At 42.3% G+C, this 13,228-nt stretch overlaps 1 protein-coding gene across 2 annotated transcripts in view; it reads right to left on the minus strand.

Moving 5' to 3' along the window:
- Positions 1 to 9,227: 9,227 nt before the first annotated feature.
- The window catches only part of FBLN2 (fibulin 2), a 206,428-nt gene continuing 202,427 nt past the window's right edge, over positions 9,228 to 13,228 (minus strand). For both annotated transcript variants that reach the window (XM_030206340.1, XM_030206338.1), the window contains one exon: positions 9,228 to 11,092. In XM_030206340.1, the coding sequence (XP_030062200.1) occupies positions 10,738 to 11,092 (355 nt within the window). In that variant the 3' untranslated portion in view covers positions 9,228 to 10,737. The remainder of the gene's footprint in view (positions 11,093 to 13,228) is intronic.

The following is a 13,228-nucleotide window of genomic DNA, read 5'->3' on the forward strand; positions in this document are numbered from 1 at the left end:
TTTAAATTCACATTCCCTGGGAAATAACAATTTAACTGGGTGAGATAGCTTGTCTGGCTCTGCCCAGCTTTGAAATTATATTTACTTGAAATGTGCATAGAAAAAAAATTCAGTTTGCCTTTGGGTCATTTTGAGACTCTTTCCAAAAATATAAGGACCATGCAATGAAGCTACTAAGTAGTACATTTAAAACAAATCAGAGAAGATATGTCATTATCCTGCTTATAATCGAAAGAGAAAAACGCCTATATTGCGACCCAAATCGGGAGATGGGCGTCTTTCTCCCGTGGGCGCACAAATCGGTATAATCGAAAGCCGATTTTGGGCGTTTCCAACTGCAATCCATCGCGGAAATGGGTAAAGTTGATGGGGGCATGTCATAGGTGTGGTGAAGGTGGAACTGGAGCGTGGTTATCAGCCAAGGAGAGATGGGCGTCTTTAGCTGATAATCGAAAAAAAGGTGTTTTTACTGCGATTTTGGGTCACTTTTTGTGGACCCTTTTTTTTCACGAACAAGTCCCAAAACAGTGCCCCAACTGACCAGATGACCACTGGAGGGAATCGGGGATGACCTCCCCGGACTCCCCCAGTGGTCACTAACCCCCTCCCACCAAAAAAAACCCCACTTTAAAAACTTTTTTCCAGCCTGTATGCCAGCCTCAAATGCCGTACCCACCTCCATGACAGCAGAATGTGTTCTATCCTGTGACAGCCTTTCCCTGGTTCTGATGTGGCTCTCGGGTGAGTGTGACACTTTTTCTGTTATGCGCACTGCAGAGTCACACCAGCAATGCATTGTGGTGGGTGTAGGGTATTGGGCTCCGTGATTCCACTAGCTTGTGGCAAATGCTCACGATGTTGGTAGTTGGTAGGCTCTACTCCCATGGTGCTTTTCCCCCTGCTTACTGGGTCAGAGTGTGCCCTGTTTTGTTTCTGGTAGTCCATGAGGTAGTGGCCATTTTTGTAAGCCAGTTTTAGATCCCTTTCACGTGTTAGCCACGTTACAGAACTTAGTTCTTACCTTGAATGTGGCTGAAAGAGGGCATTGTACAGCATTCTGCCAGCTCTGACCTATTGCTAATCTCAGTACCAGCGAGACTCGTTGCCAGTGGGGCACAACCTCTGATCTGCAGTTAACTGTGAGTAAGCGTGCTTATTCCAATAAAGGACGTTTTCGGAGAGATTAGTCTTCAGGTGTCAACTGGTGTGCCAATGTTATATAGCAGCAACAAGTCCTAGAGGCCTGCGTGTATGCAGGTCCCTGGAGCACTTTTAGTGGGTACCGCAGTGCATTTCAGGCAGGTGGACCCAGGCCCATCCCCCCCTACCTGTAACACTTGTGCTGGTAAATGGGAGGTCTCCAAAACCCACTGTACCCACATGTAGGTGCCCCCTTCACCCCTAAGAGCTATGGTAGTGTTGTACATTTGTGGGTAGTGGGTTTTGGGGGAGGGGGGGTTGGGGGCTCAGCACCCGTGGTAAGGGAGTTATGCATGTGGGAGCATTGTCTGAAGTCCACCGCACTGACCTCTAGGGTGTCCAGTTGGTGTCCTGGCATGTCAGGGGGGTGAGTGTACTACAAATCCTGGCCCCTCCCACGACCAAATGGCTCAGATTAGGACGTTTTTGAGCTCGGCGTTTTTAGTTTCCATTACTGCTAAAAAAAACAAACGCCCAGCTGAAAAACGTCCATTTTTTCGAAAATATGGTCTGTCCAGACTCTTCACGTACCCGTTTGCGGACATAGACGCCCATGGAGATAGGTGTTCGCGTTCAATTATGCCCCTCCACGTGTAATTAAACTCTGAAATCCATGCATATAGTGTGCTCTGACTGTTGTGATTTGATTGTTTCTAACTGGTTTATTGATATCTGTAAATCTGAAAAGGAGATTTCAGATTTCAAAACTGCTAGCAAGTATTAGAACTTTTTTCCTTTCCTAACAGTGTGCTGAGCTCCCCCTCCCCCACCCCATTCCACCTGGTCCTTCTGCAGACATTTTAATTGCTTAGGAGGGGCTAAACTGAGCAGCCTCTGGTCTTCCTTATCTCCTGGCTGAAGGAAACTCACACAGCTAAGACTTGTGTTGGCTAAATTCCTGGTTCTCCCTACCCTTTGGCTGTATTTTCTCTGGGCATCTCTCCCTTCTTTCCTTATAGTGCATTGGCACTGCATCTATATCTTTTCTAAAAAAAAAAAACAACAACCTCTTGGCTCTGCAAATAGTGTGCTCGGTTTAATCTGCTCTGCATATTGTGTGCTCTGACTGTTGTGATTTGATTGTTTCTAACTGGTTTATTGATATCTGTAAATCTGAAAAGGAGATTTCAGATTTCAAAACTGCTAGCAAGTATTAGAACTTTTTTCCACTATATGTGAGAAATGATATCACGGCGACCAAAATGACAGGGACCTGGAGAAAGTAAGAAGCGATATGGATCAACTTAAAAAGAGAGGATAGAACCTCTGTACACGTGGGTGTTGTCTACAGACCTCCAAAACAATTGGAGGAATTAGATAAAGACCTGATCGCAGATATTCAAAAGTTGGGAAACAAGAGAGAGGTGCTATTGCTGGGAGATTTCAATCTGCCGGATGTAGATTGGAAGAGTCCGTCTGCAGAATCGGAAAGAAGTAGAAAGATCGTGGATGCTTTCCAAAGCGGTTTGCTCAGACAAATGGTGACGGAACCCACGAGGGAGGGAGCGACGCTGGATCTGGTGCTCACGAATGGGGATAGCGTGTCAAATATTCGAGTGGGTGCCCACCTGGGCGGCAGTGACCATCAAACGGTTTGGTTTGATATTACAGCTAAAGTGGAGAGCAGCCACTCAAAACTCAAAGTCCTGGATTTCAAGCGTGCTGACTTTAGTAAAATGGGGGAATACCTGAGGAAGGAGATGATGGGCTGGGAGGAAATACGAAAAGTGGAAGGACAGTGGTCCAGGCTGAAGGAAGCTATAAATAGGGCCATGAACCTTTATGTAAGGAAAGTAAATGAAAGCAAGAGAAAAAGGAAACCGATATGGTTCTCCAAGCAAGTGGCTGAGAAAATAAAGGCTAAAGAGTTGGCGTTCCAGAAATACAAAAAAACTCAAGAAAAGGAACACGAGGAGGAATACCGAATGAAAATGAAAGAAGCCAAGAGAGAGATACGTCTGGCGAAAGCACAAGCGGAAGAACAAATGGCTAGAAATGTAAGAAGGGGTGACAAAAATTTCTTCAGGTATATTAGTGAAAGAAGAATGACTAAAAAGGGAATTGTGAGACTAAAAGATACTGCGAACCGCTATGTGGATAACGATGAAGAAAAAGCAAATTTGCTAAATAGATACTTTTGTTCTGTTTTCACAGAAGAAAATCCTGGAGAAGGACCGCGATGGAGTGCAAAAAGTACAAATGAGATTGAAGTGGATAGAGCACCGTTCACAGAAGAGAGTGTGTGTGAACAACTTGAAAAGCTAAAGGTGGACAAAGCCATGGGACCGGATGGGATCCACCCCAGGATATTGAGGGAGCTCAGAGAGGTTCTGGCGAGTCCTCTTAAAGATTTGTTTAATATATCCTTGCAGACGGGAGAGGTTCCGAAGGATTGGAGAACGGCGGAGGTGGTCCCTCTTCACAAAAGTGGTGATAGGGAAGAGGCTGGAAACTACAGGCCGGTAAGCCTCACTTCATTTATTGGAAAAGTAATGGAAGCGATGCTTAAAGAAAGGATAGTAAATTTCCTGGAAGCCAATAAGTTGTAAGATCCGAGACAACATGGTTTTACCAAAGGGAAATCGTGCCAAACGAATTTCATTGAATTCTTTGATTGGGTGACAGGAGAATTGAATCAGGGACGAGCTATGGACGTAATCTACTTAGATTTCAGCAAAGCTTTTGACACGGTTCCCCACAGGAGGCTCTTAAATAAACTGGATGGGCTGAAGATAGGACCCGAAGTGGTGAACTGGATTAGGAACTGGTTGACGGACAGACGACAGAGGGTGGTGGTGAATGGAATTCGCTCGGAGGAGGGAAAGGTGAGTAGTGGTGTGCCTCAAGGATCGGTGCTGGGACCGATTCTGTTCAATATATTTGTGAGTGACATTGCCGAAGGGTTAGAAAGTAAAGTTTGCCTATTTGCGGATGATACTAAGATCTGTAATAGAGTGGACACCCGGGAGGGAGTGGAAAACATGAAAAAGGATCTGAGGAAGCTAGAAGAATGGTCTAAGGTTTGGCAATTAAAATTCAATGTGAAGAAATGCAAAGTGATGCACTTAGGGAATAGAAATCCTCGGGAGACGTATGTGTTAGGCGGGGAGAGTCTGATAGGAACGGACGGGGAGAGGGATCTTGGGGTGATAGTATCCGAGGATCTGAAGGCGACGAAACAGTGTAACAAGGTTGTTAGGCTGTATAGAGAGAGGTGTGACAAGCAGAAGAAAGGGGGTGTTGATGCCCCTGTATAAGTCGTTGGTGAGGCCCCACCTGGAGTATTGTGTTCAGTTTTGGAGGCCGTACCTTGCAAAGGATGTAAAAAGAATTGAAGCGGTGCAAAGAAAAGCTACGAGAATGGTAAGGGATTTGCGCTACAAGACGTATGAGGAGAGACTTGATGACCTGAACATGTATACTCTGGAAGAAAGGAGAAATAGGGATGATATGATACAGATGTTCAAATATTTGAAAAGTATTAATCCGCAAACAAACCTTTTCCGGAGATGCGAAGGTGGTAGAACGAGAGGACATGAAATGAGATTGAAGGGGGGCAGACTCAAGAAAAATGTCAGGAAGTATTTTTTCACGGAGAGAGTAGTGGATGCTTGGAATGCCCTCTGCGGGAGGTGGTGGAAATGAAAATGGTAACAGAATTCAAGCACGCGTGGGATAAACATAAAGGAATCCTGTTCAGAAGGAATAGATCCTAAGGAGCTTAGCCGAGATTGGGTGGCACAGCCGGTGGCGGGGATAGTGCTGGGCAGACTTACACGGTCTGTGCCCTGAAAAGGACAGGTATAAATCAAGGTAAGGTATACACAAAAAGTAGCACATATGAGTTTATCTTGTTGGGCAGACTGGATGGACCATGCAGGTCTTTTTCTGCCGTCATCTACTATGTTACTATGTATTGCCAGAGAATGTGGTAAAAGGAGTTAACTTAGCAGAGTTTTAAAAAGGTTTGAATAATTTCCTAATAAAAAGTCCATAAGCCATTATTAAGATGGACTTGGGGAAAATCCACTGCGTATTTTTAGGATAAGCACCATAAAACCAGTTTTACTCTTTTTGCTATTTTGCTAAGTACTTGCCACCTGGATTGGCCATTGTTGGAAACAATGTACTGGGCTTGATGGATTTTGCTCTGTCCCAGTACGGCAATGCTTATGTTCTTATGATTTTTCCTCAAATTTTGGACATTTTGAAAGTTAATTTCACACATTTGTTTTAATAAATACTTTTAATGTATACTGGAACTCTCTTTTAACATGTTAATCAACATAAAGGTGTGTTAGTTCATAGATAATATCGATTTAACATGCACTACAGTTTTAAAGGCATACTAACAAACAAAATATGTACTAATGAATGCACATCCCTATCATTTGATAACCATATTTTTCAGATCGGAGTTCCATACAATGTAGTGTACAAAATGAAAATTACAGTCAAGTAGGCAAATTCTTTCATAACTTGTGCATTTTTCACACAGCTACAAGGAGGCAGCCTAAAGATGTTTGAGGCTGAGGGAGGAACATAGGGATTATACATGTCACTTTCACAAGAATAGGGGCTATGTTCTTCCATTCAGCTGTTTAAAAAAAACTTGGTGCAAAGTACATTGCTTCTTCTAATGTACTTTATAAGCACCCAACTAGTTTGGAACTGTGCAGGCTTTTTTTTTTTTTTTAATAAATGCACACATAGAATCACCAAAAAAATCCACTGTGAAAAAACAACCATAAAGAAAAAAATGGAAGGAAAAGCCTCAAAGAGCTCAAGAATCGCAAATGATCTAACGAGCTGAAATGATTCAATGATCGCTTATTCCTTCATCATCGGCATAAAAACCTTCCATACAAAATAAATCAGACAGGAATCAGCTCGAGAGTTAGCGTTTCAGTGTGAGCCAGATATCCCGTCAGTAGAGACCCTGAGGAAGCATAGTGAAGTGCTGGCCAACGTTGGCCCAGAGGCGAGTGGATTTCCAGCACAGCGCAGCACAGTGTACTGTGGGCTAGGCAGTGAGCTCAGCTGTATCTGTCAAATTCTGGACACAACACACTAGGACTTGGAACCCTTAAAAATAAGTGCTTTTGGATTTACATTTTTTTAAATATGTTTACACTTTGAAAAACGATTGACAAAGACTGTGTTTTGCCTGCTTGTGATATATTTGGATATTTTGATATATTTTATATGGAAGGTTTTTATGCCAATGATGAAGGAATAAGTAAGTGATCATTGGATCATTTCAGCTCGTTAGATTGTTTGTGATTCTTGAGCTCTTTGAGGCTTTTCCTTCTATTTTTCCTTTATGGTTATTTTTTCACAGTGGATTTTTTTTGGTGATTCTATGTGTGCATTTGTGTAATCCACACCCACTTGTTTGATAATTTTTTATAAATGGTCTGCCACGATGGTTTGTTTGTATGGAATTGTTAAGCTCCCTCAAATTATGTTTGCATAGAGTTCTTTTCCTCTTTTAACTCCATTGCACCAAAGTATAATGATGCCTTACTGGTTTAAACTGACACGAGTAGCATGAAGAAAAAATGCACTGATTTGTGTGATTTTACACTGAAGTATTACAAAAAACACAGTGTGCTGTCAGTTTGAAATAAAGCAAGCTACCTGTACGTGTTAAAGGAGGCATTTTGTGGTACGCTATAGTCACTATAACATGGATTAAAATCTACTTTCATTGGCATGCTGTCATGACAATTTTATTTCTAATGCAATAATATCACATGTATGTGATAATAATAAGACTTAGCCAATAGCAAGGAAGCTTCAACAATGCTTGATGACATCATAATACACAAAGTAAGTTCAATAAAAGTAAGCTCAAAATTACACAACCTAATCTACAATAACTGGACATGTTTAAAAGCCTTGGTTCAACATAAAGAAATGTTAAATTGGTCTGTGCCTTCTACTAAAGTGCCTAAAGAATTAACATGGGAATTAGATCACACTATTCGCTCATGACTGCACTAACAACATTGCATGTGCTAATTCCTGCATTAACTGCATAGAGTAAAATGGGTGGACAGTGCCTTGCTGTTAATGCACAGTAATTTACTGCGTGTTAACTGTTAATGCAACATTTACCAGCTATCAACAAGTGATATTAAGGAGCAATTCTATAACACAGGTGCTATCACTTTACGCATCCATCACATGTGTAAATGTTTAGGAAAATGGCATTTACACATGTATGTGTGCATATACATATGTAAATACCAAAATGACATCAAACACTGTTTTGCAAATACCAGCTTAACTTATAACGGTTATTTGCAAGGGGGGCATACAGATGGGTAGAGATGGGAAGGGCTTCCACTTATGCACACATTCTGCAAATTATCCCCTTGATTCTATAAAAGTCACCAAAAATTGTGTACACCAATTTAGGTGTGTTCCTGATTTGTGTGCGCAATTTAATAGAATGAGCCAATTAGTACTAATAATTGGCTTTTAACAAGCAATTATTGGCACTAATTAGATTTAATTGGGACTAACACACATAAATTTAGGCATGGGATCTGCATCTAAAATGTATGCGCCGTCCAAAAAAGGAGGCATGGAAATGGGAGGATCATGAGCATTTCGGGGTGGAACAGGGGCGTGGTTTTGAGTAATGCTTGTAATTACAGAATATGGGTGCTCTGTGTGTAAATTTAGGTGCAGGCACCATGTTTTCATCGGTGCAAGTGGTGCCACCTAAATTTATGTGTAACCTCTCCGCTTAAGCGTTAATTCTTATAAACCACGCCAAACTTTAGGTGCGGCTTATAGAGTACCTTTTAAGTGAGTATTTTTCAGCACCAATTTTTTAATGCACCATATAAAGAATCTAGCCCTATATGCATTTCACCAACACTTAGATGCTAACAAACAATCCTGTTCAGAAGGAATAGATCCTCAGAAACTTAGCCAAGATTGGGTGGCAGAGCTGCTGGGGGGAGGTGGGGCTAGTGCTGGGCAGACTTCTACGGTCTGTGCCCTGAAAATGGCAGAAACAAATCAAGGTAAGGTATACACAAAAGGTAGCACATATGAGCTTATCTTGTTGGGCAGACTGAATGGACCATGCAGGTCTTTTTCTGCCATCATCTACTATGTTACTATCATGCTTATTTTCGAACGAGAAGGACGCCCATCTTTTGACACAAATCGGGAGATGGGTGTCCTTCTTGCAAGGTCGTCCAAATCAGCATAATCGAAAGCTGATGTTTTTACACCCTCGACTGCTTTCCGCTGCGGGGACGATCAAAGTTCACAGGGGCATGTCGGCAAGGTAGCGAAGGCGGGACTGGGGCATGATTAGGAGATGATCATCCTCGGCCGATAATAGAAAAAAGAAGGGCGTCCCTGACGAGCACTTGGCAGACTTTACTTGGTCCATTTTTTTCACGACCAAGCCTCAAAAAGGTGCCCGAACTGACCAGATGACCACTGGAGGGAATGGGGGATGACCTCCCCTTACTCCCCCTGTGGTCACTAACCTCCTCTCACCATAAAAAACAAGTTTAAAAATACTTTTTTGCCAGCCTCTATGCCAGCCTCAAATGCCATACTCAGGTCCATCGCAGCAGTATACAGGTTCCTGGAGCAGTTGTAGTGGGTGCAGTGCACTTCAGGCAGGCGGACCTGGGGAGGGTTGGGGGGGCTCAGCACCCAAGGTAAGGGAGCTATGCACCTGAGAGCAATTTCTGAAGTCCACTGCAGTGCTCCCTAGGGTGCCCGGTTGGTGTCCTTGCATGTGAGGGGGACCAGTGCACTACAAATGCTGGCTCCTCCCACAACCAAAGGGCTTGGATTTGGACATTTTTGAGATAGACGTCTTTGGGTTCCATTATCGCCGAAAACCGAGGACGACCATCTCTAAGGTCGACCTAAATGTCAAGATTTGGGGGTCCCCAATTGTATTCTCAAAATGAAAGTTGGACGTCCATCTTGTTTTGATAATACGCGTTGCCCCGCCCCTTTGCGGCACCGTCCTTATAGTTGGACGCCCTTAGAGATGGTCGTCCCCATTCAAAAATGCCCCTCCATGTTACTATGTTACTATAAGTGAAAGTAGGCACCTATGGTCCCTTATAGACTAAGCTCCTACCAAATGTCCTCTAAGTGCCTCTTGTACGTGCCTTGTTATAGAATTGCCCTTTTAGTTCCTCTGCATTATCTGCAGTGCAGTTACTACATGTTAATTGTATTTTCTTTGCTGGTAATGCCCCAACAGTTAATGCAAAGGCCGTGCGTGTTGTATCTGCACAACTTTAAGGCACTTTAGTAAAAGGGTCCCTGAGACTTTGAAGTTAAACTGTTGAAGAGAGCACCATGGTGAGGGTGGTTTCTGTGTACTACTTTGTTTTGAGACTGCAGAGCACATCTGTATCAGCACCGACACAACCCATCTTCCTAAGGCATCAAATAAGACCATTAGGTATTGTGTTCATCCTTGATTAGTTACAGATCAGATTTAGTTTGCTTAATTCAGATTTCACTGAGATAAATTCGAGCTGCTAGAAAAAACAGCTGTTAGACATTTCTTCCCTTGATAATAACTGATAGATCAGACAAAGACGTCATGATTATTAAAAGGAGGACGGCTGAACTTCATCATTATTGTCATTGCATAGAAAAGTGAATTATACTACAATAAACAGGTGACTTGCAAATCAAAAGAAAACCGCTGGTGGGTCTTCCAATGACACTTATTGTGATTTTGGACAAGTCGCTTCACCGTCTTTCTACTCTAGGGTTGCCAACTGGCTCAAGATTAACCCAACAGAGTTGATCCAATCTAGGTTTTACCCTATTACATGCAGGAACTTGTAGTTCTATTTCCAAGTTGGATTCCCTATGAAAAGCAAGACTACAAATCCCTGCATCCAGTGAGTTAAAACGTGGACTGGATCAATCCTGTCAGGTGAATATGGAGCCACCTGGTAACCCTATCATACTCTAAACCTACTGGTCAGGAAATACCTGTACTGTAAGTTGCATTAGGTTCAGATTTGGAAAGGAGGTGATTCAATCTAAAATCCAAATCTGCTGATGGAAAATCTTAGACGCCTACTGATAAATCATCTAAACTATCAAGAAATGCCTTAAGGACTTATTTTGGACCACCATAGTCAGTCGTTTCTATACATTATCACAACCATATTTTGTTTCTGCATGTACTATAGTTTTCAAAAACTATCCAACAAGCGTCATTTTCATAATTCATTTGAGAACGAAACACTATGGCAATGCTTAAACTAGTGTGTACAACAAAAGTACAGGACGGAATGAGTCCAGAAGACTCAAATCCCACACTCGCTCATTTATCACATGTATCAAAAGAATTATATAAGCAAAACATCAGTAAAATTAAGTTAAATTACAAAAAAAAACGTTTAAAGCCACAATAGAAAAATATATGTGAGAAACAGTTAATACTTTGTCAATATTATTAAAATTTTGGAGAACAATTAAAGAGCATAGCACCATTCAATTCTAATGTCACCCTATGCCTCATTAAGCTTGGGTAGTGATAAAAACATAAATTTTAGCAAGAAATGTTGTCATGGTTCCTTGACGCAACAGTTTCATTTCAACATCCAGCAGGAAATCTTTAGGTTCCCTGATTTGCCGTTGTAGGTAGACGATGCCTGTGTAGGAGTTAAGCTTTCTGGTGCTGAAATAGCCTTCCTCATTTCCTTTGGTGATGGAAAGGACAATGTTGTCCCCTGCATAGGCAGGGGATGGTCCAATCCGAAATATGTGAGATGGGACCACAATGTTCATGGGGAAGTTCAACTGATAGTAGGTGATTCTCACTGGGGTGTTCTGACAGTCTAAATAATTGAGACAACTGATCCGTTCGCATCTCCTAAGAGGGTAAAAAAATATTATTATTATTATTTTTTTTTTACTAAACATCAATAAAAGAGAACAAATATGTTTAACTGAGCGGTTTGATGGCAACTGAATTTCTGCATTTCATAGTGTAATATGGTAAAACCTGTACTTAGGGGATATTTCTATATAGTGTTCCCCAACTTAGGGGGTCCTTTTCAAAGGCGCGCTGAAAAATGGCTTGCGGTAGTGTAGGCACGGGTTTTGGACACACATAGATCCATTTTTCAGCGTGCCTGCAAAAAAATGCCTCTTTTTTCTTTTTTGCCAAAAATGGAAGGGCGGCAAAATCAAAATTGCCATGCATCCATTTTGGGTCTGAGACCATACCACCGGCCATAGACCTAGCGGTAAAGAATTTTGGCGGTAATGACCTACGCTCATCAGATGCCAGTTGGTGCATGTCCACTACTCGTGCCAGAAAATAAAAAAAATATTTTTCAGACGCGCGTAGCGGACGCGCGCCAAAATTTAAATTACCACAAGAGCCACATGGTAACAGAACGGTAACTCCAATTTGGCACACACTGAGCGCACGTAGGTGCCTACACGGCTTAGTAAAAGGGGCCCTTAGGTGCCAACTAAGGGCCCCTTTTACCAAGCTGCCACAAAAGGAGGCCTGTGCTGGCATCGGCACGTGTTTTTGATGCATGCCGAGGCCCCCTTTTACTGCAGCGGGTAACAGGCAGATCTTTCTTTTTTTCAGGAATGACTATGCGGCGGCAGTGCTCTAACATGGGTCTCCAGAAGAGAAACAAATGACAGCCAAGCGCAAAGGATAAAATTCAGCCAGTAGACTGAAATTTCTGTTTAAACAAATGAGTCTTAAGACCTGCCTTAAATTCCCAGTGTGATGGCAGCATGGGGGGGGGGGGGGGGGGGGGGGCTGAAACATAGATTCCAAAAAGACCTTAAAAAAAAAATTGCGTGGAAAGAAGGAACAGTGAGAAGGATTTGCTGCAAAGACCGAAGGGCTTGCTTAGGGGAATAAGGATTCAGATAGCAAGAAAGTAAAAAATCTAGGGTTGACCAGAGATAAGAACTTTGTGAACCAAAGTGGGAATTTTATGAATAATGCGTCATACTTGCATCCACTGATAATCAGCTTAACAGCTACATTCTGGACAAGTTGCAAATGCCTAATTTCCTTGCGACAAAGACCTTTAAATAATGCATAGCAGCAGTCCAGGCATGAGAGCACCAGGGAATGCACAAGTATACAGAGAGCCCAGAGTTCCAAAAAGGGGAGGATAGACCAAATCTGGCGTAACCTCTAAAACCATTTACAAACTGTAGTGATGTGTGTGTGAAATGCAAGACCAGCATCAATAGTGACTCCTAAGATTTTAACAGAGTCAGAAAGTGGGGATTTGTGTATCTAGGAGAGTGAAGGTAGTATCTAGATCATTTCTGTCTCTGTCATACCTGTGGGCCCCAGACCATTCAAGTCCCCAGGGGTGTCAGAGAAGATTTTCAACATAATGGCGCTGAAGACTCAGGTTTGACCCTAGTGAGTTGCACCTATTGGGATAGGAGGGTGCTCCTAAGAATATATTATCAGGCCTTAAATATAGATTTTCCCCCAGATTCTGTATAGGTTGCCCAAATTTGGGCATGGATCGCAGATGTGCATGCAAACTAATTAGTTATAGGTGCTAACAATCAATTATTGGAGCTAATTGGCACTTAATTGAAAGTAATTAGGAGTTATGCATATATCTGCCCTATGCCCTACATGTGTGCCTAAATTTTATAGCATGGAACTCAAAAATGGGCGTGGGCGGGTCAGGGGCATTCCCAGAAAGTAGGTGTGATGTTATAGAATACTTGAATTTGCACACTTGAGCCGCTCCGTCAAGCTCCATCTCTGGCCGTCTTCAAATCTAGGCTAAAAGCCCACCTTTTTGATGCTGCTTTTAACTCCTAACCTTTACTCACTTGTTCAGTACCCTTATTTTATCACCACCACCTTAGTAATTCCCTTATCTCTTATTTGTCCTGTTTGTCTGTCCTAATTAGATTGTAAGCTCTGTCGAGCAGGGACTGTCTCTTCATGTTCAAGTGTACAGCGCTGCGTACATCTAGTAGCGCTATAGAAATGATAAGTAGT

The sequence above is a fragment of the Microcaecilia unicolor genome, chromosome 6, assembly GCF_901765095.1.
Source record: "Microcaecilia unicolor chromosome 6, aMicUni1.1, whole genome shotgun sequence".
Lineage (NCBI taxonomy): Eukaryota > Metazoa > Chordata > Amphibia > Gymnophiona > Siphonopidae > Microcaecilia > Microcaecilia unicolor.